The sequence below is a fragment of the Neurospora tetraspora genome, assembly GCF_033439725.1.
Source record: "Neurospora tetraspora strain CBS 560.94 chromosome Unknown B0H65scaffold_1, whole genome shotgun sequence".
Lineage (NCBI taxonomy): Eukaryota > Fungi > Ascomycota > Sordariomycetes > Sordariales > Sordariaceae > Neurospora > Neurospora tetraspora.
This window is the reverse complement of record NW_026944383.1, coordinates 524,667-546,848: the sequence shown is the minus strand read 5'-3', so window position 1 is coordinate 546,848 and position 22,182 is coordinate 524,667. Positions and strand designations below refer to the sequence as shown.

Below are 22,182 nucleotides of genomic sequence, written 5' to 3'. Positions count from 1 at the left end.
CGACGACGATCGTCCCCAGATGTCTGCAAGGGCCTTGGGCAGGAGAGCAGCGTCACAACCCAAGGATCACCATTGACCGGGATGAGGGGCCCTTTTCGATGTGTTGATCTGCAGTAGTCGAAGCGTCGAGCCGTTGGAGACTTGGAAGGGCGGAAACGATCTGAGCAGATCTTTCCAGAAGAACGCAACCCCTCCAAGCGAAGTCAAGCGAAGCTCCAAGGGATAGGATCGAAGGCGGCGGCGGCGGCGGCAGGCGGTTGGGATGACGTGAGGGGGTAAAAAGAGGCACACCTTAGCAGAGCGATAGTATCAGTGGTGAGCTGCTATATGGGGGCTACTATATGTTGAGCCATTGCCGTGTGTATGAGTTTCTGTCCCACGATGCACGAATGCGAGGGACTGGATGAGATGGGGCGGGGGAGGGTTGGCCGGGCATGAAAAGGAAAACGCTGTGACACCAGCGACCGGTGTTGAAACCCGCAAACGGGCGTCTGACAAGTGAGTGGAAGCTGTGGAAACCACCTAACCCATGGAGACCAGATGTTGCCGCCGCCGCAAACGCAGACGCGGACGGGACTACCGGAGGGAAATGCACCGTGGTGACCTTTGATCACATCGACATTGTTACAAACTGATGGAGCGCATGTGAGATTTGCGAAAAATGGTCGGCGACCAGAGCAAATGATAAGGGGTAATCATCAAACACTTTGATCTCCCAGTAATGCCATGCCTCGATGCAATAAAAGCCGATCTTATTTACCTACAACGTGCACATGTTTCTTTGCTGTGCACTACAGCATGGGGAATGGGGAATGTGATGGAGGACAAGAAAAAGAGAGGGGCGGACATGTACTCGGCTTGTAACGACGGAACGTGATCACGGAAACCCGAATAAGGACACCTTCCGCATTCGTTTCGTCGGACCGAAAAATCAATCAACAAACGGTAGTGATCTGATGCAGACACGGCTTCGTTTGCCTGTCATCAACTTGATACTGTCCGTCTCCGCCGCCACCGCCGCGTAAAGCTGATCATGGTGAACTCGCTTGAAACCAAAAGATGGTTCGTTGTTTGACGGGTTTGACAAGACGACACGAAGCCCCCAAGTATCCTCGGTAATCCTCAACAGCGCGCTTCCAGCTGAGGCATGTTAGGCATGTTAGGTAGGTAATCTTCCATGGACGAAGAAGAATCCAACTAATCGACATTGGCATTTCCAGTACCCGCGGCACTATCACAAGCTCCACAAGCTTCACAACTTGATACCTGCTCCTCCCTCTTCATCTCTCGCAGCCCCTCTTCCACTGCTGCGATGCCCTTGGCTCCTTCAGTCCCATGCGCGCGGTCGGTGTTGGAGTCGGTTCCGACTTCGGTGATTTATATTGTAACATCCAATGCGAAAATGACGGAGGAAAGAGAATCACAATTGTGGATTTCGGGACGACGATCTCCATTTCTCGGCCCCCCTGTCGAATCTGAAACGTGCTAGGGGTCTCTGTGAAAGACCAATCAGATTTGCGAAAAGAGGACGCCACATTTCAGGGCAGCAGGCACAGCGACCAAAAGAGTCCCCGCTTTTTTTTCTGTGAAATGTGTGAATGCCAAGACTGAAGGGTCCTGGGGTCTTCGTTTTCGAGTTCGTCATCATCCGAATCTCTTTCGGGAAGGATTTGAAGGATTCATATATGAAATTGACTTTGATTTTGCGGATGCGCGGGTACGGCGGCCCGTCCTTCGTTTCGAATCTGAATCTCATTTGCATATGATGATATGATCATATTAATGATGCCACCAGAAACCGACACCGAGCAACACAAAACAGACCTCGGTCGACCAGGCACTCCCCAGCTTCATGGTACTCATCACTACCTATACGAGAGTTCCATACCCTCGGGCCCGGACGACGACGATTATGCTGACAATGATGATGAAACCACAAAGCAAACCGTTCACAACATACTACATGCGTGGGACCTGCAGCATGCAGTACAAAAGAAATGCAGGCAGGATATCATCTTGCATCGTATCGTATGTATCGCATCGACTTGTGTGTGAATGCGCAAAGCAACCGAAGCCACTGAAGTCGGGACCGCAAGCTCAAGTGCCGTATGCAAGTAATCCTTTCCTACCTCTACCGACCTTTGCTTCACCCTACTTCACCCTGCTTCGCCTTCGCCTTCGCCTCGCCTCGTCTCATGCGGTGGAAGCAGTGGAAGCGGTCGTGGAAGCGGTCGTGGAAGCGGTCGTGGAACACAACGGGAGTTTGGGATTGATACACACCTTTACATACCTCTACATATGAATGGATAGATGCGTGGGAAGGATTTTGCCCACCCAATTACTGACCGACCGACCGACCGACCGAAGTTGCGGTAAAGGTAAATATATATCGCAAAGTGTGCAAGTGCAAGCAATCCATGATTGAGGACTCCCGTCACCTTGGGTATAAGTCGTATAAGTAACCAACCGCTCTCAATGCTATATCTTTGGCCTCGAGATATTGCGTCTCGAGTCCCGAGTCATGAACCCGACATGCTGTTGTCGGTTGAAGGGTTCATCAACTCTAGCGAATACCCGTTCGGGATCGTCTGCTTACATGCTTACATACTATACATGCCGTCTCCAAGAATAGCGTCCCAACCACTATTGACGGGACCATGGGGCTATATAATGGAGTTCCTCGCATCTGAACAATCTATCTGATAAACAGTCGTCGTCAGAATCATGCGAGCTTCAACACCAATGTCATTATTGCGGTTTGGCTACTTGTGCTACATTGAAGATTCCATAGCCGACTTCACGACATTGGATAATGTTAGGCTGCAGCGAAACTTAGGCATGAGGATATATCGCGTTTGTAACCCGCTTGTGTGTTTTGATTGTAATCATATCGGTATCTTATCTCCTCCTTTCTCCTCCTTCTCTAACTCCCGATCTCTCGGCCCCCCCGCCTCGCGGTCGTTGAGACCAACTATAAAAAACTTTCAAAGCCATGATGATGATATGTGTGTTTTGACCTTCTCTTCCTTCCAATCCATCGTCTAAACCCATTCCAAATTCCGCTTGTCTTGTCATGAAAAACCTTCTCCCCTCCCCGTAGCCCGAGCTTGACGATCAAAGAGGGTAAAGAAGAAATAGCAAAGAATACATCTTATATATGCATGCACACAGGAGAAAGTAAAACAGGATATGATACAGCGCCTTTTTCGGGTTCGGCAGCAACAAAAACAAAACAAATTCGACAACCAACCAACCAACCAACCAACCAACTCGTTCATCTCTTCGTAACCAGGAAACTCCCCCAATCCCGAGAGGGGGCGTTCCCTCAAAAAGGGGGCTTGTTTGAAATAGGCAAATGATAGCAAGAACAAAAGGATAAAAAAATGCAACTCGGGTATAAAATCATCATATGGCGCAAATCAATCGCATCCAAACACACGAGATGCGGGTTAAAAAAGAAACAACACAGGAAAAAGTTCCCTGCGAATGATAGTGAGGCCGTCTACACCTCCATGATGACCGGATTCTGAGACTCAGCAACATACGACGTCCTAAGTTTCGACAGCAACTGGAGTTTGATAGGCGGTTCGTTCATCTGGGTCGGCGGCGATGGTGTCCTCGATGGCGTTCGCTGCGAAAGTCGAACTGGCTCGCGGTGGATTTCACCATTGACTGGTCCTGGCGGTGGCGGCGGCGGCATCGTCGGAGCGGGCGTGGGCGCGACTCTAATGCTTCCCCTGTTCCCACGGATAAGCTGGCCGGATTCGACGCGATCCTGGATCATGTCGTCCAGCATCCTGCTCATCTCATCGACGCTCTTTGTCCGTGTCCTGGTGCTGTTCATAAGCGACACCTGCCTACTCAACGTCGGCGTGGAACCGGTTGGGCTGTTGAGCGTGGTAACGCCCGGGGTAAGGCTGTAGTTGCCATCATCGGAAAAGACCCGCGAGTTGCGATTGCTAGTCCTCGACTCGACGCGGTCCGCGTTATCCCTTGATCTTGCCGCGCTCCGCAAGGCCGCCAACATTCTGTCCTTATCCTCCAACCGGGCCCGAAGCTCAGCAATCTCTGCATCCTTTTCCCTAAGCAAGGTCGAAACGCTATGGTCCTCTCCCACCAGTATCTTATTCCCTGGAGTGATCCCTAGTGAGGTGCGAGATGAGCTTGCGCGGCGAGCTTGAAGGAGTCGCTTTTCCAGCGTTTGGATGTACCGGTTCTTGTCCGCGACGTCTGCCTGCAACGCGCGATTCTGAGCCGCAAGCGAGGCTGTCCCATCTCCAAATTCGCCTATGCTGTCCTCGTCTTCGGCCTCTATTAGAGGTGCTTCTGGCCCGCTACCAGAAGACCGCTTTTCGAGAGATCTCCGGCCAATCGTCGAAGAAGAAGATGCCATAGATGTAGACCTCTCCAAAAATGGCTTGCCTGCGTTAGAGGCGGTCATAACAGATCTTGCCGACCCTACAGAGAACCTGTTGTTGAATGTGTCAAGCGAATAGGAGCTGAGTGATCCGTTGGCGTTGACTCCTATCGACTTTGAGCTGAGAATAAGCCGGTTCAAATGGTCGATCCTCTCTTTCAAGGCGGTTCGAGCCAGCTGCATTTCCAGCATCTGTTCTTCGTGGCGTTGCTCCATTTCCAGCTCTCGTGCCAGTTCCTCCTTCGCATCGCGCTCCATCTCCTCGTCCGCTTCCTTTTGACTGTTGGCCTTTGCCTGCTTCTCCAGCTCCTTACGCAGTTCAGCGATCTCCATACGATAGCGTTCCAGCAAGACCCTAGCATTGCCATCACCTCCGGCTCCGAGAGCTTCATCGGCACGTTTAGCGCGACTGACAATGCTGTTTTTCGCTCGGGATGCGAATTTCAGTGTGCCGAGTGTTTCGTTGATGTGAGTGCTTGCAGCGGTACTTCCGCCAGCGCCACACTGAATAGTGCAGAGAATACTCACAAGCGAGTTTCCCGACAGCGCGCCTTGCAGTAATCGAGTCAGTTTGCTGTCGCGGTAAGGTAAATGTTTGTCGTCCTTGTCCTTGTTTTCGGAAAGCTTGGCAATGACCGTTCCAAGGGTCAACAAACTCTTGTTGATATGTGAACCCTCTTGACGTCTCTCCTTTGTGTCAGCCGCCTTTTCTGACCCCGCCAAATCGATCAAGCTCAAGGTGGAAACTCGCACGCCACCCGGTAGCAGACCCTGTCGCTTGCTCCCCCCTGAGCTATCTCCCGCGGGCACACGTTCCCTACTCTCCACCACAATCTGGACGACAGCGTGACTGCGTGAACTCCTGGCATTGAACTGCGTGCTTGCGGTCCGGCGAGCCTGATCACCCCGTGCAATCACACGCAGGAGCTGCGTCGGACTTTGGACGATTTCTTCCTTGAGAGGCGTCGCATAAACACCCCGCTTGCTGTCCTCACGCAGCTTGATCTCCTCCTGTGCCGGGGCACCAGGACCATTGCCTCCCGTTGCCATACTCAGTAAATCGTGGATCTTCTCGTTGTAGATCTCCAGGTAGCTGACCCGAAGCAGGAACTCTCTCGACGGCGTTTCGCGAATGTATGAGAAAATGTCGGTAATAGCCAACGGTATCACGCCTGGCGAAGAGGCCGTGCCCTGCATCGAAAATGTCTTTCCTGTACCCGTCATACCGTATGCGAAGACTGTGCCGTGATATCCCTCCATAACTCGTCTCACCAAGCGCTTGGCACTGTGGTCGTAGACTTTCGAATTGTCGTCGTGGGTCGTAAAAACGTTATCTGTTTCAATGTCAGTCTCTGCTTCTTGCGTACTTTTCCCGGCGCACTCACCATAATAGTAATCTCCCCCCTCCTTGCCATTGTACGAAATTAGGGACCTCCTCCCGTCCACCATCCACTCCCCATCTGTAGTGTGTTCGTTCCCAGAAGCATCTGGCCGTACTCTTACGCTCACAACGACATTGCCTTTTGTTTCGGGCGTCTTCGAGGTACGCTTGCTATTGCTTCCTGCGGAGGTATCTGGTCGAGATTGTGTTGCCTCCATATCTTCGTATTGCGTGGCTGAGGTAGAGTAGGAGTCTTGTGCGGATGAGCTGCGGCTCTGGGGTGGTGATGCGATGCTGATCAAGCCATCCGAGTTTCTAGACCGGGCAGCCGACCTGCCGTCACCGCTCCCGTTGAGGAGGCTCCCCGTGCTACCGGAGAATTGGTACGTCGGTGTTGTTGGTGTCTTTGATTTTCGCGACGAGGCACCGGCAGAGAGCGGACTAGGCGGTAAGCCGGTGGGTCGGCCTTCGCCGCGTGGTGGTTGCGGAAACGAGTTTATGCTGACGGATTTCCTCAGTGTTTTGGATGAAGCGTTGATGGAAGAAACTGCGCGCGGCTGGGGTAGGCCTCCGCCAGTTGCTGGTGATGCTGTAGAGCTGCGGAAGTTGGAAGCGCTTGATGGGGTTCGAAGAACGCCAGATTTGGGTGTTGATGGCATCGCAGTGTTGGTTGAAAGGGACAGTCCGCCTACGGACTTCCGCGTCTTGCCCATAGGAAGCGCGGGGAGAGAGGAGTTGGGTGGTCCCATTGATAGCCGGGCCGGCTTCGGTACTGTGGTAGACATTGTGAGGTGTGAAGATATTCAGCAGGGGTGATTTGCAAATCCTGCAGAAGTCGCTTAGTCTCGTTGTCTGGTTGGTTTATCGCCGCAAATCGACCGTAAGCTTGACGATGTCCATGAAGTGGGTTCTAGTTACGTGTACCACCAGCGAAGAGGCTCCAACCGCAGCTTGACCGAGCAGAAGACTCGAGTACGAAGCACTGGGCCAGATACGTGATACGTCTACACCGACACCGGTTGTGCCGTGGACCGAAGCGTCGGGTCGGACTTTGTATGAAACGGTGCTCGGCGGGATCGAAGCAGAGGGGTATCTATTCATAAGATATGGACCGCACCTGAGCCTAGAAACAGAAACATTTTGTTAGTGCCATGCAGCTGGGGCTTTTTCAAGAACTGGAACCCCGGTGTTTAAACATCCATTGTGGATTGCGGAGGGCAGGAACCGAAACGGAACAAACATGCCAGTGGTATACGCTGTGGAGTCACCTAACCACGGTAAAGGTACCGAAGGAATACACCGGCGTTCAGGCACACCGCACGGGCTTGTTCATCCCACTTGGCAACCCCGAGCGAGAGATGTGGAGGCGGTAAAATGTCTTTGCTTACCAACGAGGGAAGGGCGAGTTGAAGAATCGTAGGATAGCGTAGAAATGGCGCCGATGATCTGCGACAGTTTCTTCAGAGTTCTGCAGTCGCTACGAAAAGGAGGTGTGGCCACGTCGTCGACCAAACGGCGGCGGCGGAAGATGTGCAGACTAATATCGCAAGACTCCCTATTCCCAAGACAGAGGACGGGGACAGCGAGAAACGTGGGCTGATGCGGCTTGAAATAACACGGATTGAGTGGCTTCGTGGTCGTCGTAGTAGATGGTGCTTCGCTTGTCGTCGGTTGTCGTCGATTGCTTTTCGTGGTCGGTGAGTGTCGCCAAACGAATGATGCTAGTACGGAAGGCCGTAGAGTGCAGTTGTGAAAGTGTGGAGGGCGACAGCGCCAAAAAGATCGGACGGCGCTGGTGTCTGGGCGGTGGTGGTTTGTGGTGTTCTGGGTGTCCACGGATGCGGGAAGTATGTACCGACGTAGCAGGGGAGCACGGTGTATATGGTGGACCTTCTTTGGAATATCGGAGGAGGCTGGCGACTGTTCGTGAAGAGCCTTGTTGATGATTGACGACAAGCATGAAAAATAGCGAACGTTAGGTTGGAGTATGCAAAAAAGGTCGAAGTGAGCTGAGCAGAATGACTAAAAGAAACTGAAGGGTCGGCTGTCCGGTGCCCTGCTCTAAGCGAATTTCAGCCCAGACCCTTCAAGCGGGAAAGCCTCCACGGCCGAGTTGCCCTGTGGAAACGACCTAGGTATGCAGTCCCCTATGCGCGAAAAGCGCGGGGCGGTAAGTCCAGGTAAGAGAGGTAGTTGTAGCGGTTGCAATGGCCTGCACTTCAATTCTGATCCTGCCTGTGTCTTCGAGCAATCTTCGCTGTGAACGGGATAGGCTGAAGAGGTTGGCCGCAATAGTTTCTCTCGTGGGAAGCTATCACAATGCAGAGGAATTCGTCGTTCCTGTTCGTGCGGCGTAGATCGTGGGATTTCTGATTTCTGAATCGCCGCGCTCAAGAGCCTCCAATCAGATGAGAATACCAGAGGATGCAGGTGGATGCAAGCACGGAAAGCTTGACGAAGACGTCTGGTAGGACAGCGTTCGACGAAAACAATGATTGTCCAATGGTCGCTCTGGGCTCAGGGGCTTCCACTTTCAGTTGGTGCGTCAGCGTCAGGGTCTCATTGCCTGGCCCCCGGGTTAGGTTGAAGCTGTAGGATAAGAGAAAGCAAAGGGCACGACGACAAGCAAGACCTCGAGTTCGCGGGAAAGAGGAGAAACCTGGACAGCTCGAGATGAGCAGAGAAACGCCCATTTCCCAAAGGTGATGAGTCCTGGGGGTCTGGTCGTTCTGTCCAAGCCCTCACTCTGGCTTTTTCGCCGCTTCTTTTTCTGTCTCCATCTGCAACCTGGGCTTCAACCCACCAAGAGTAGGACCTCACCCCGTCACTCAACCTTCCCGGGCATCGCCTAAAAACTACACACTCCCAGAGTGCTGGCCATCATGCCTGCCACTGGTTCCATGGCACGCTCTGTCCAACAAGAAGAGTTATTGCCATTGTTGGGAACATGCAATTTGACGAACCATCACCGGGCCCCTGCTCCCAGTGTCCCTTGCAGTCCCACCCAAATTCGACTTTAGGATTAATGAAGCCGATTTGGGAGGGGACCTGCTTTGGGCCCGGCCCATTCATGTCTCCCAGGGGCATGCCAGCAAGGCTCCATGACCACTCAGACAAGGAATCTTTAGCGCGTGGGGTTTCTTTACACTACATATATTTGCCCCCGTGTGGTCACTGGTCAACGACATCTTCAGATTTTATTTCTTTCCTTTCCCACAATGATTTTACGAGATGGATGATGGAACACCGGCAGACATTATGGCACCTCACGCGGTAATGAGAGTTGTGGCGTCGAAGCCTCTTGTTACACCATGAAACCCAGCGCATCCCGTCATGATGAGGCCGGGACGAGGCAAGGCAGTGCCGTGGGGTAGCAGCAGACATTTCGCATCCGCACTCACACGCCATGAACGCTAACGGCTTCTTCTCCGCTCGATATTACCCTCCCATCACCTCCTCATCACATCCCATCGATCTCGACCTTCACAGCTCGACCTTTCCTCGGCCTTTTTTCGTTTTTCGTCGTTTGCGATTGCCCTCTCGCACGTGCAGATCACTTCAAAATCGTTTGCTGTGCAGCCCATCTCACCTATCAGGTCTATGGGATCCACGGCCTACTGAGTGGACATCGGAAGCACATCTCCTATGAGCTAGGTACGGCGTGGTTTGCGTGGGCCTGTTTGGGCCATAAGGTACATATCAATCACGTTTTGCTTGGGGTGCTTTCGTTTTATCACATGGCCGCTGCTGTTCTCTCCGACACATCACAATTGGATGAACCTGCTGCAGCGATTCTCGAATCGCAGACTCGAGACACAGCTGAGTACCATGGCTGATTCGAGGCGCAATTAAACTCGGAAAAAGGCCAAGTTGACTACCGGTGGGTATGACAGTGCCTGCCCTGAGAGGCAATGAAAGAAACCCAGAGTTCAAGGCGGACTTGATACACTAATTCGAAGCTGAAATGACAACCACAACCACAACCACAACTGAACCACAACCATAAGCCTCCGTCATACTAGGCGCTCCTAGGCGGAACTAAAGGAGTTCCCCGAATCCTTCCAACAACCCCCGGGATCAATCCAACATGAAAGAAGACCATGCGCACTTCATTAACGCAGGTACGTGCCGTGGGCTTGCAGATTGCAGAAGGGAGTCTTGCCGCAATGTGACGGGATGTGGGTGTTGCCCCCAGTGCCCCCCCTGGGCCTTGCCACAACTCCACGACGGATCAACCGACGAGCACACCAGAGCTTTACCATCGCTTACCATAAACGAAGGCTCTCCCACTGTCGGCCTCTCTTCCCGTGGGAGGGAGGACCCTGAAGCTGCAGACGGGATGCAGGATGCAGTAAGGTAAGACCTCAAACCTTCAACGAACCTTCAAGCAAGGGATGATGACTTCACCGGCAGAGAGACAAAACGAACTTCCATTTCTGCATCGTTGATTCAGACTCAAAATGCCACGCGAGCCACTCTTCTCAGACGAGACAAGATCTACACTCGCTACTGGCTGCACGCAATCTATTTTCTTCTCGCCAAACCGGTCCCCAACGGAGATCGGCTTCCCCATGCGGTCTTTCTTTTCATTTTAATAATCTGGACCCAATGAGTTGCCATCAGCTCCGATGCTACCTACGGTATGAGCATGCCATCGGAAGTGTTGGGCTGCGCTCAATTGTGATGTATGACGGACCATTTCTTGGGAAAATGATCCCGGATGGGCCTGTCCTCGATGATACGAACATTGCGCATGAGTCCATCGGCCTTTGCGTAGAATTTCATCCGTCGCATACCTACCCTCTAGATGCGCCCACTTGCGTCTCTAGATGTTCTCCATGCTGCCATTCAAAGCTGGAAATGGCTTACTTCCCAGTTGTGCAAACAAACGGTGCTTCAATTCCCGTCAACTCGATCATTCCAGATCAAATTATCCATTTTACCGTCTACATGGGTCGAACCAATTGTGAGGTCGTAACAGTAACAATTTCCTTATCAGCTACCTTGGTCTACCTTCCTTTATTTTGTGGGGACGGGCTAAAATGGACAATTTGATCGGCCAAGAGATGCACAACATCGTTAACCCACGCGGTACCTGCATAACGTAGCAATGGTACCTTATGCAGGAACAATCCGTCTGACTTCCCCCACGAGACGCCTTCAGATTGCTTTGGGAATAGTAGCACTGATACTTGGTGGTTTTCTACTTGGCTGGCGACGAGCGCCGTCAAGAATGGCACAGACACATCGGCAACAGGAGTCATCAATCGTTTAGTACCTAGCAATACAAGCCTCTGTTTAACTAGTCGCAACCATACCAAATGGTTCGACGGTTTAAAGCTCTTCTTTCGTTGAATCAAGCTTGGAGAGAAGAAAAGGATTGGTATTTCCACTCAAACTGGACCCAAGATATCTCTATCGACATTGTGCCTCGCAGCAGTACCTCTACAAAACAAATTCACATGTACGCGTCAATCCGTAGCCCACTCAAACCTTCCCATATAAGGCAGCCTGCCGTCCTCCACGCCCATTACTTCCTTCTATCCTAATCATTGCGGAACAGCTTGAAATCTCGGGTTACCATGATGCCTCCAGCTGCACCATCATCATCCCCAATCAGTATCTTCTTTTGACTCTCCGTATCGAAGCTATGGCTGGAGAAGTCTTCTTCTTGGTGTCCTCTCCCTGTGCAGGAGATCTGCGTCAAGGTTATGCCGTTTCCGTACGTGTCTGAGGAGGACACATGTTCCCTACTCTCGCTAGGCTGCGCGCCGTCGTCGTCATCGATAGTAATATGTTGGTTGGTGCGGCGCTGCGCGTAGTTGGTGCCGAAACCGTAGCGGCCACCGCTTGTGCCATTGCTCTGTTTGTGGGACGTGTCGCCGCCCAAGTGCAAAATCTCGCGAAGGAGTGGGCGCAGTGTCATCGTGCAGCCTACAATGAGTCCCATGCCGTCTGGACGGAAGACATACAAAGTTAGCATTATGTACAGAAGAAAACTGACGGAATCATAGGTAGGTAGGATCATACTCTCGGCATAACCCCAAATCACAATATCGGCAAGTGCATCTGATGTGATGAATCAACTGTTAGTATGTTCTTGTAGTGTGGGAAGTATCCACTTCAACGGAACATACAGAGGTAGTCATCTTGGGCTGTGAGATTGACGGTATATTTGAGCCGGACACAGGCCGATATGGAGGCAAAGAAGCCTAGGCCCAGCACGCATATAACAGAAATCTTGGTGTTTCGGCTCAGCTGAACGTTCCAGAGCAGCGGGATAGGCATAAAAGCAGTGGCCCAATCTGTGAAGATATTGACCGCAGTTGTGGCATCTGGTGAACGTGTCTGTGGTAAGTATGGAATCCATATCCAGTCTCTGTCTTTTTATCACGCGACTTACAGTAAATGTCCGCCATGTACTCCGCCGGGTTACACTTCGCTCCATCCTGTAGGGCATCTGTATCCCAGGCCGCGCTGACCGGATTGCATTGGAAGATGATGTAGAAGCCTATAATGAAACGAGTATCGCACAAGTGTCAGCCAAATCCATCGATCTCAAGTATAATGGCCGACACTGGAAAGGGCTACAAGTACTACTAACCCGCAATCATGTTCATAATGGTGAACATGGTCATGATACCGTATTGCACGTAAATATAACCTTTTCGGTTCTGTTGAGGTCATCTCGTTAGTATCTCGACGATGGAGCAGCCGAGACGACAAATTGTATGAGACGAACATACCTCGGCGATTCGAATGAGCGCCAGACTAATGGATAGCTTGACAGGAATGATGTTGACGCAGTAAAAAACCTCAAATATGAAGAACCACTAATCTCTCCCACATCTCGTAGTCAGCCGCCTACCCTCCCTCCGAGTCAGGAACGGTGTCGTTAGGGGGTTCACTCACGAATAGTCCTATCTCCCGGTACTTTTGGTTTTCCGGCAGTGCCAGGGTTGCATTTGTGGCGCCAATACCAGTGAAGCCGCAGGCAATACATCCTATTGAAAGCACGGTAAAAGCGGGCAGTGCCGCCGTCATGAACCAGTCCTCTCTACCCCATGGTGCGTATCGTAGTCGGGTGTAGACTCGGAGAAAGTAGGTGATGTAGCCGATACAACATCTGATAAACCAAAGTTAGGTAAGCATGCTCGAATCCACAAACGTGGTATGCTCCTAGAAAAGATGTTGCCGGATACGGATGGCAGGAAGATCTTGGGGGAAAAGTGACGCTGATGATATGGGCGTCCAACGCAAGGAAGGGGAGGGTAGGTATCCAGAAGATAGATACTGCGGGAGCAAGAGACAATGATCTGTTCTGACTTACTATAAGACAATGTTAGCCCAGTGATACGAAGCGACAACATAAACTTGACAATAGCGCCGTGGGAATGGAAGAGGACCTTGGACTCACCATCGTGATGACAGCCGCGGCTACGTTCGGTCCGCGGTCCGCATAGAGCACCATATTGAGTACGTTGTGTGATTCTCCCGATTCTCACGGTAAACGGATCTGAGGTGATGAGTAAGACGAAACAAGAGTGCTGGACGAGCATGTGTATTTTCGCACGGACACCACCCTCTTTGTAAACTTGACCTCTATCTACACTCTCCTCGCCCCTGAATCTGTTCCGGAGGTGGCAATGCCAAGATTAGAGTGTGTCAGACAGCTTCGATCTCAATGTCTGGACCACCAACTTGCTTCCGCAAGCGAACAACATAAGGCTTAAGGGAGCTAGGTTGGTACTAGTTAAGGCATAGTTCCCCCATGCGGATATTAGGAGAAATTACGCGTATGAACAAAACTCAACGATCACGATCAGGAGGGGGAGGGGGGCGGGGACTAGTGCCACTTCGCTCGCTTGGGGACTGTTCAGCCTTCGCTAGCACTGATTACATCTGTACGGATAATACCCGGCGCGAGAGAGCTGGACATTTATACCTTAGTCAAAGAGCAAAGTATAGTGCTGCACTCTTGGTTTCTACTAAGGACAGCCCAGACGAGTCATCTCCAGTATTGGCTGTATATGCTCGAGGAGGTGAAATTCCAACGCCTGAACCCGCAGTGAGAATTCGTCAAAGTTCTTTCGAATACCCTCGCGCTAGTGGGCTTCGTTAAACCGTTAATGCGCCCCGCTGATGTGTAGTCGATCTCGCCATTCCTGACCTGGCAATGATGTGAAGAACTTGTGTCGCTGTGCACCGTTCCTGGCAAGGGTTAGGTTGTAGAGACGTGACCGCGGAAGCGGAACCCGTGCCGGGGAAGATCGATCGAGTTCTTCCTTCCTTAATGCCGACATACAGCGAGCGAGCCCACTGTCACGCAACACTGACCCGTTCTGGAAGTTGTTGTTCAACGGCCAAAACGAATTCTTCAACGCAAGAAGCTAAAAGCAAAGGTCGTTAAACCCCCGAGCTAGGATGTCGGGATCTGCCTGTATAAGCTTTATTATTGCGAACTCGGTAGGGCGCAAGTTAACCAGCTCCGAAAGTCCAATTTCTTGTACCGCACCAAACAGACCCGCAATGCCCTCCTGCCTGTGACATGGGCCAGAAAGTCAAGCGGAAGTCATCAAGAAAATCAAGTCCCGAAGGCGAAGACTTTTCGAAGATGACATTTTCGTCGTAGAACGATCAAAGCAAAAATGAAGATGCAAGATAGCCTCGAAATGTTGCTCGAAAAAGAACGAGAGTTTCTGCTCATTTGTGGGTTGTGTTATTGTAGATGGGAAACATAAGGGAAGTTTGGAAGAGTTCACCCTTGCGCGCTACCGATTGCGTTATTAATGCTACTTGGGCATTTGATTGGCTACCCTACGAGGACTGGTTCCAGTCTCTCGGGTTAAGGGAGCTAGTCACCGGCCGGATAATCCGACTGTGTCCCATTCAAGCCGACTATATAGGGCCATACAAATTCGCGGGCAGAGACAGCCAAGACCCCAAAGCTTGGCATCGTCTTCGCCCGCGCAACTATCGCCAAATGTCATCACCCAAATGCGCATTCGAACATCGCCAAAAAAACGTCCAAATGAACACTCCTTCGCAACGCAAAAGATATATTCTTACGCGGGGACCTCCCACCGGCCCCCTGCACCCCCAGAACTAACCTTAACCCCAAGTTCTTGGGTGGCCCGACGAAGAAGCGCAGAGCAAACATGACTCTGCCATTGGTCGGACAGGCTCCAGACAGTCGGATTGGAATCGAACACAGTCGGATTGGAATCGAACACAGTCGGATTGGAATCGAACACAGTCGGATTATCCAGGTCGCGTCTTACGTAAGGTCTCGGCTAATCTGACCAGAGCTAATTCCCGGCATTTAAACCCGGCGGTAACAGTCGGTCAATCGCTTTATTCGCCTCGGTCAAATTGTACCTACGTCAAAACTGATATTACCTACGTCAAAACCGATATTACCTACGTCAAAACTGATATAACCGCGATGATCCTTACAGTTCAATGCTGGTTTGATTGTTAGCGCCGTTCTTGCGACAGGGTGAACTCCAGCTGTATATCCGTCGTCAGGGTAAGCTGCTTCCTTCCTCTTCTCAATGTTATCGGAATTCATTCCAAAAGAATCGACGCAGCACTGCCAGGCAAACACACCAGACAACTATGGGAGAGCGGACGGGATCACGACTTTTCTACCATCTATGGTCGTATGTGCTTGTTGGGTGAACAAGAACAGCTTATATTGGTAGGAATCATCTGTCTACCTTGACATGGGATGGTTCCTTCTAGACTGCGCGGGCATCTACGCTCGGCGTCGACGTCTTTCCCTTTTCCTCTAATCTTTCGTTAAAGCATCACTACCTATCCCGATCATACTTCAAACTACGCCCGAATGAAGCAAAAGCAGAAAACAAAACAAAGAACTGGTTGTGAGCTCACTGCAACATGTGCTGCATACCATTCTAGGCGAGTGTCCTTCAAACCACCCCGAACCAGCCGACACCGGGTCCCCATTGTGCCTATTTTCAGCATCATTGCCTACAACATCGGATTGGGAAAGCAGACCCGGCCTCTGAATGCCAGGACAGCTATTTTGGGTCAGGTATTTATACAGGTAGATGATGGTGTTAAATAAGAAGATGTTCTCCCAGATTACTCCAGCTTCAGCATGGATCAGGGGGGTTGTGTTTGGATATGAGTCTAACATAAGATGATATATGGATGGCATTTTTATGAGGGGGCCACTTCAGCGCCAGATATTGGTCTTTCTGGGTTTGGGAAGTCTCTTGGTTTTGGTCTGGTCGCGATTTTCGAAATACCAGATATTGTCATCTGTCGGCGAGATTTCAGGGAACATGTTTTCCCCTTAGCGACATGGGCATCACCAGACAGTCTCAGCGTCGTTTCGTCGGAACAAGACATAATATCCTGAGATTAGACTTCAACGAATGAGTAAGGTACTAATGGATAAGTGGGAGACGGAACAAAGGGCAGAAGAAAATATGCAAAGAACTGTTTTGTAAGCCCAGGATGGCATATTGATGATACATAGGAGTATCGCTCAAGGTATCGAGCCAACCGATGTTGTAGTCCCGTTGTTCCAGTTTTCAGCATCATTACATACATACATACATACATACATACATACATACATACATGTAAACTGCCCCTGGCGAAGAAGACTCTGTGCCGGCCTCCGGATGCCAAGGCAGCCAGGTATCTCGGGTAAGGAACCCATGAATGCTGTAGTAAAATAAGTAGCGAAGATGCCCTCCCAGATCACACCAGTTTCAGCATGGATTAGGGAGGGTGAGTTTGGATATGACTGGAGTCTAACATGAGATGATGAGATATGGCCTTTGGATGAGGTTTCCCCATCGCAGCAGATCGGTCTTTCTGGTCTTTGTATTCCTTTTTATTTCTTTGCGATTTCGAAACGGCTTCAATTTGTTGTCAAGGTCCCAGGGAAAACCTGGATGTCCTGAACTTTCGCTTCTATTTGACTACTGTTGACATCCAAATTGCGGTTGTATGATATTGTTTGTGCACTGAGAAAGAAAGAAGTGGAAGTTGGTCGGCAGTTGAGGTCTCTTTGTAATGGCAATGGCATGTAAGTTCGTTGGTTCAGGGGGGTACTTGACGGCATGTTGTTTTCAGGTCGCACCGGTGCCAACCGCCAACCGCCAACATCGCCAACAGGCAACGTCAAGAACTTGGTCGACTTGAGGGAAACCAGTGTCCTGCACTTAGTGGAAACAGACGTACGATGCAAATGATCTTTGTTGATTCCGTATCTTACCTGCCCGACTGTTTTTTCCTTCCCACATACCTTTCTCGTTGAAAGCGGAGAGGATGATGCATGGTGAGTGGGAAGTGGGAAGTGAGAAGTGGGAAGTGGTCGCATGCACCCAAAATGACCGGGACCTCAAATGGGGGTTCATAAAGGACCTCAAGTTGACAGGTATTCAACACTTAACAAGAATGGCAGTGTGGTCGAGCGGTGTGGTGCGCTGAGCTGCGTGGTAGTTGCGCACTACAGGCCACATGGAACCCTCGCAGTACTAGGGCCTAGCGATACTTAAATGCTCCCTATGAGCCCTAAGGAACGGGGACCACTCCAGTGGAAGTAACGGCTATGGTGGCGTCTTCCGGCTACGCAAATAGGGCTCTTCTACTCCCTTCCACTACATCGTGACGTCAGCCGTTCGATCCCTGCTCTTGTCCTCTTTTTTTGCACTTTTTCTGGTTGGGTTTGTTTGGTGAGGCGATGAGCCACTACGTGCAATATTTCTTCCGTGGGTTACATAAAGCTGATGATGTTGAAGCTATCACGAGATCTTGGCATTGCTTAGCGTCTTTCATTTGTGCAAGTGATAGATATCCTTGTCGGTGAACTGTGGGCTCATCATGGTTCATCGCATCAATTGTATACAACGGATCGTCAACAGGGTTAGGGTTAGGGTTAGACACTGTGCTCTTTCCGAGGTTGTTTGTGAGGCTTGCATCACTCGTCTTCTATCATTTCTTCAATCAAGTTCATGACTTGAATCCACATGAAACAAGTGCCATTGACTTCGTTTGCAGTGATCGACGGGACTGCGAGGTTGCTCAGACTTTGGTGTGCGTTATGGCCACAAGGGAAAGGAATGATCTCCGACACTCAGAACTGGCAAGATCGAAAATAACGGAAGGCGCGCAGGAAACGATTCCGTGATTTCTTTCAGCAGGTGCTCAATTCTAAAGGTTGGTCATTCGGTCGCGTTGGTTCTTCCATGTTGGTCTTCGTTGGTGTTGGTTTGCCTTTCTCGACGGGAGACAAAGACTCACGCCTGGCACAGAACAAATGTGAGCGTGATCATTATGGGATAGCCGCCCAGGTCAGTGTCCCATTCCAGTCATGGAAAGCAGGGACTGGGAGGCAGGTCAGTTCCTTTCCATGCGTATCTACCAGATTTGACTCGGACATCCACTAAGAACAGAAGCCCAAGCTCGAATTCGTCGCTCTCACGAACGAACGTTTTCCAGTCTGGCAACGCCTTGCCTCCTACCACGATGCCTGCCCGAGCCAATATCATCGCGCCAGCGGAAAATCCACCCGAACGAACGGAGATGGCAGATTATTATTCCCCATATCGTACCGGCCATGTTATGGGTGACTGGACGGATCTCTATATGAATGTCCGTCCTGAGTCTGGCGACTCCGTGAGAATGGACGCATTTGCAGCCCTTCAGTTGATCACCAAGGTGGCCTATACCGTCCAGATGTTCGATGAACTCCAGCCATACCTAGTATCCTAGGATGAAACCGCAGCCAAATACCACAACTTCTTTGATACGATGTGCGAGTATCTCCTTCTTTGCCATCTACAAAAGGTCTACGAGGCCATGCCAAAAGTAGCGTCAATACAAGTGTTGCATAGCAAAATACTAGCATACTCGATGGTGCTACGGGATGCGTACGAGGTAAGTACTGGATAGTGCACCGCAACCCTCTTGTTATGAGACGAGCGACAGCTATGACCAGGCGTCTAATACAGCATGTAGTCTTTGATAAGAACCAGGAACCCGGATTCGTAAGGCAACACCAATCTTCTTTCCTCGCTGCAAGATACTGACCTTGGAACCCCTTCTCTCGGCACTTAGACACGAGACGAAGCCGAAACTGCAAAAATTGCACAAAATACTAAAGGAGATCCTGGAGCCCAGCTTTCTCCGAACACTATGGTACGTATCCATGGTTACGATATGCACGGATATCATGCTGATACACTTCGTCACCGTACAGTTCCGAACAAGAAGCAGCTTTTCTTTGCAACTGCAGCCACTTTGCCTCTGGTTACCTGCCTCATGAGAAAATCGAACAAAACGTGTGTAACCTGGTAGTCGCTCTTCGCGATGACGGTGAGGCTGGACGAAGACTTGAGCCGAACAAGATCCTCAACCTTTTGCCCGAGACACTACATGGACTACTGCCTCATATCCCGATGGCCTGTCCCAGATACAATGACAAATTTTGGGACTTTAGGGAGAGTTATCTGTACCGGCCTCCAATTGGCGTTCTTCGATCTCATATTATGAACAGTTTGAAGCTCAGCTTCAAGCGAGGCGGTCGGTATCAGCGCATTCGGAAGCCCAGTATGAAGACTGGCGCGCTTCGATGGATACTGGCAACTGACGGTGATGGAAGCACCGAACCGGAGGATGGACGTAGGGTCTTCATAGACTGGCTTCAAGCTATGCCGGAGAACAGCACAGAAAACGCCACAGCCCAGGGAAATCTTTTCTGGATTTCTGGCCATCCTGGTGTCGGTAAAAGCGTTTTGATGAGGCTGATCGTTGATACGGTTCTTCAAAACCGTTCTATTCTCAAGCCCATCAGAAATCCAGGAGATCGGAACCCAATTGTACTCTTTTACTTTTACCAAGACCGACAAGATCCGTTCTACACCACCCATCGGTACATGCTCAACGATCTGCTTCTCCAACTCTTCGAGCAAGAGCCATTGATGCTTGATATTATCTTCATGCAAAGGTGGTACAAACTACTGGGCATGAGCGATGTGGATGTTCCTTTACCCAGTTACATCCCTCGAGAGGCATGGAAAGACAACTTCATTCCCATGGAAAACTCGCATTGGTCAACCAGGTGGCTGGAGGAATACTTCATTGCGGCGTTGACCGGGTTGGACTCGTTCAGACCGGTTTACATATTTCTGGACGGACCATCAGGTTTCAGAACGCAGACCTGGGAGGATAACAACGCGGACTATTTCCATTTTACGGAGTTCATTGACAAAGTTCGCAACATCCAGCCTTGGCACAAAGTCAAAGACAGAGAACAGATCGAGGGTAATACAGCTGCCATGCCCGTAACGAATTCGATCAAAACCATCGTAGCGAGCAGACCGGAAAAAGACTTCCACGACTTCCATCTACCTCGCAAAGTCATGAAATCTGGGTCAGTCGTGACAGTTGGCGTGGAAGCCCCGATGCTTCGTGTCCAGGACATCAACGGCAACGACATGAAACTTATCTGCCGCCACAGGTTTGGTATGTTGGAGAAAGGTTACAGCACGAAGACCCCGAAATGGCGCCAAAAGAGAATGGAAGAGACGGTGGAAGAAATTGTGAGGGAAGCCAACGGATGTTACCAAGTGTTACAAGACGCTTTGGATCGTCATCCCCAGACCAAATTTGATGAAGATGGAGAAGAAGCGCCCTCTTGTTAGTCCTCATGTTTTCCATGCTATGAAAACCAAAAATGATCTTTGCGATCAAGATTTGGAACTCGGAAAACTTCACGACCATGATGCCCTTCTGGACCGGGACAGAACTGATGCTGACGCCCATCTGCCAAGAGCATTCAGGCTCTACAGCTCCATGCTTTCTCAAATCTGTTGGGTCAACCAACTCAGCGACTCCCGCAATATCTCATACTATCTCAACCTTATCCTCGCCCACAACCACTCCCATCGTTTCACCTCGGTCCGATTGAAAAATCGGCCCCTATCCCTCCTCGAAGTTGTTCTAGCTGAGGGAAACAAATTGCCTCTCTACCCCTCAACAGAGACAGTTGACCGCCTCTGGCAAAATTGCCAATTAACAGCCAACAAACTCAACAAGGACCTATATCCCTTCGTCGTGCTGAAGGATATGGAACCTCAACACCAAGTCTCGCCTCCAAAAAGCTCAAAGTCAGGGAAGGACAAGACTGAATACGAGCGGAATGACTATGCCGACCTCCTCCCCTTCGCCAACCGCGCCCTCGTCCCCATCCATCCCCGCTTCATAGACTTCCTCGTCTCCATGCCCGAAGGCATTGAGCTCCTCAACCGAGACTGCGGCTGTACTAATGACCAGTTCACCCCCAGTGAGTACGACGACAAGTTAGTCTGCAAATGCACCCCTTCAGATCGCCTACATTGGCACCACGAAAAGCGAATCAAAAGATTACTTTGCGCTTCCCTCTTCGAACACTGATTCCTGCTTCCCTTCCTACAAGACATCAGACCAATCTACAAAAAACACGTTCAACTGATCGAGTCATCCAAGGAACTCTGTCACTTGGCGGATTTGGTAGAAGGGGATGATCCCATCGTGCATCTTCGTGTGGTTCCACGTCCGGTCCCTCCTGCCCCTCCTGCAGGGGCACCTAAACAATGTACAAGTAGAACTATACCTTCCACTTCCTTGCCAGAAACAGACACGGTACCAGTATCAGTACCAGTACCGAAGGCAGGTACATGGTCTCACCACCCTAACTCAACAACTGCTCAAGGATTCTCCTTTACTAGAGGTACTAGAGGTCCCGTTAAGGCATCCATAATCCCATCTTCATCTGCCCGGACCCAGACCCAGACCCAGACCCAAGCCGCTCCCGCTTCCTCCTACCAGAGCGCTTCTTCCATGTCCTGGGAAGGAACTAGCTGGGGTGGAAGTGGAAAGAAAGAAGGTTGGTTTCCTCGAGAATGGATGGAGGAGTTTTCGAGGGAGACGATGGGACCGTGGGAGAGGTTCTGGGGGATGTTTACTTCTGGTAAATCGCGGCCGAGGGAGTTGGCGTCGAGTGTTGTTGAGCTACGGAATCCGCGGGAGGTGGATAAGGGGGCCTCGAAAATGGAAACCCAGGAGCAACAGGAGGGGCGGAAGATGAAGACGAAGGTCTTGATGATGGAGGATACCTCTACGAATAAGAGGAGGAATAATACCCCTGAGAACACCTCTAGGAGGACGGAAATGGAAGGGAGAGGGTATGATCAGTTGGATGTTCATATAGATAGCCGTCCGCCTCCCCCGCAGTATCAACCTTGGCTGAGTGGAGGAAGGAGTGAATGGGGGAAGTCAGGGAAGAAGGGATATAGCTAGCTGGTTAGGCTATGTTTCGTTCGTCAGAGAGAATATGATGCCGTTTCTACTTGCTGAACATATA

At 50.7% G+C, this 22,182-nt stretch overlaps 3 protein-coding genes across 3 annotated transcripts; 1 reads left to right on the top strand and 2 right to left on the bottom strand.

Annotated features, from left to right (window-relative positions):
• Positions 1-3,390: 3,390 nt before the first annotated feature.
• On the bottom strand, positions 3,391-6,907 carry B0H65DRAFT_4626 (kinesin-domain-containing protein). The gene is made up of 2 exons (XM_062826652.1): positions 5,803-6,907; positions 3,391-5,751 (listed from the first exon to the last, which is right to left on the bottom strand). The coding sequence occupies exons 1-2, from the start codon at positions 6,581-6,583 to the stop codon at positions 3,503-3,505; spliced, it is 3,030 nt and encodes a 1,009-aa protein (XP_062685598.1). The 5' UTR covers positions 6,584-6,907; the 3' UTR covers positions 3,391-3,502.
• Positions 6,908-11,343: 4,436 nt separating this feature from the next.
• Positions 11,344-13,269, bottom strand: B0H65DRAFT_504353 (uncharacterized protein; the record flags this gene model as incomplete). Its single annotated transcript, XM_062827907.1, has 9 exons — positions 11,344-11,753; positions 11,829-11,867; positions 11,936-12,133; positions 12,202-12,309; positions 12,403-12,472; positions 12,545-12,631; positions 12,711-12,802; positions 13,129-13,171; positions 13,216-13,269. 9 exons carry the CDS (start codon positions 13,267-13,269, stop codon positions 11,344-11,346), a joined length of 1,101 nt encoding a protein of 366 aa, XP_062685597.1.
• A 5,036-nt stretch (positions 13,270-18,305) lies between these two features.
• B0H65DRAFT_504352 (uncharacterized protein) lies at positions 18,306-22,175 on the top strand (the record flags this gene model as incomplete). The annotated part of the gene is given in 11 exon segments (XM_062827906.1): positions 18,306-18,542; positions 18,552-18,716; positions 18,798-18,826; positions 18,897-18,977; positions 19,039-19,154; positions 19,680-20,477; positions 20,533-21,139; positions 21,263-21,461; positions 21,648-21,848; positions 21,930-22,003; positions 22,148-22,175. Coding segments are annotated over 11 exon segments (2,535 nt in total).
• Between the last annotated feature and the right edge of the window lie 7 nt (positions 22,176-22,182).

Bases quoted from the DNA above. Each gene is read 5' to 3' on its own strand.
- B0H65DRAFT_4626 (XM_062826652.1), bottom strand. From the start codon at position 6,583: ATGTCTACCACAGTACCGAAGCCGGCCCGGCTATCAATGGGACCACCC. The intron at 5,752-5,802 runs GTGAGTGCGCCG...ACATTGAAACAG, and splicing joins GGGGGGAGATTACTATTATG to ATAACGTTTTTACGACCCAC.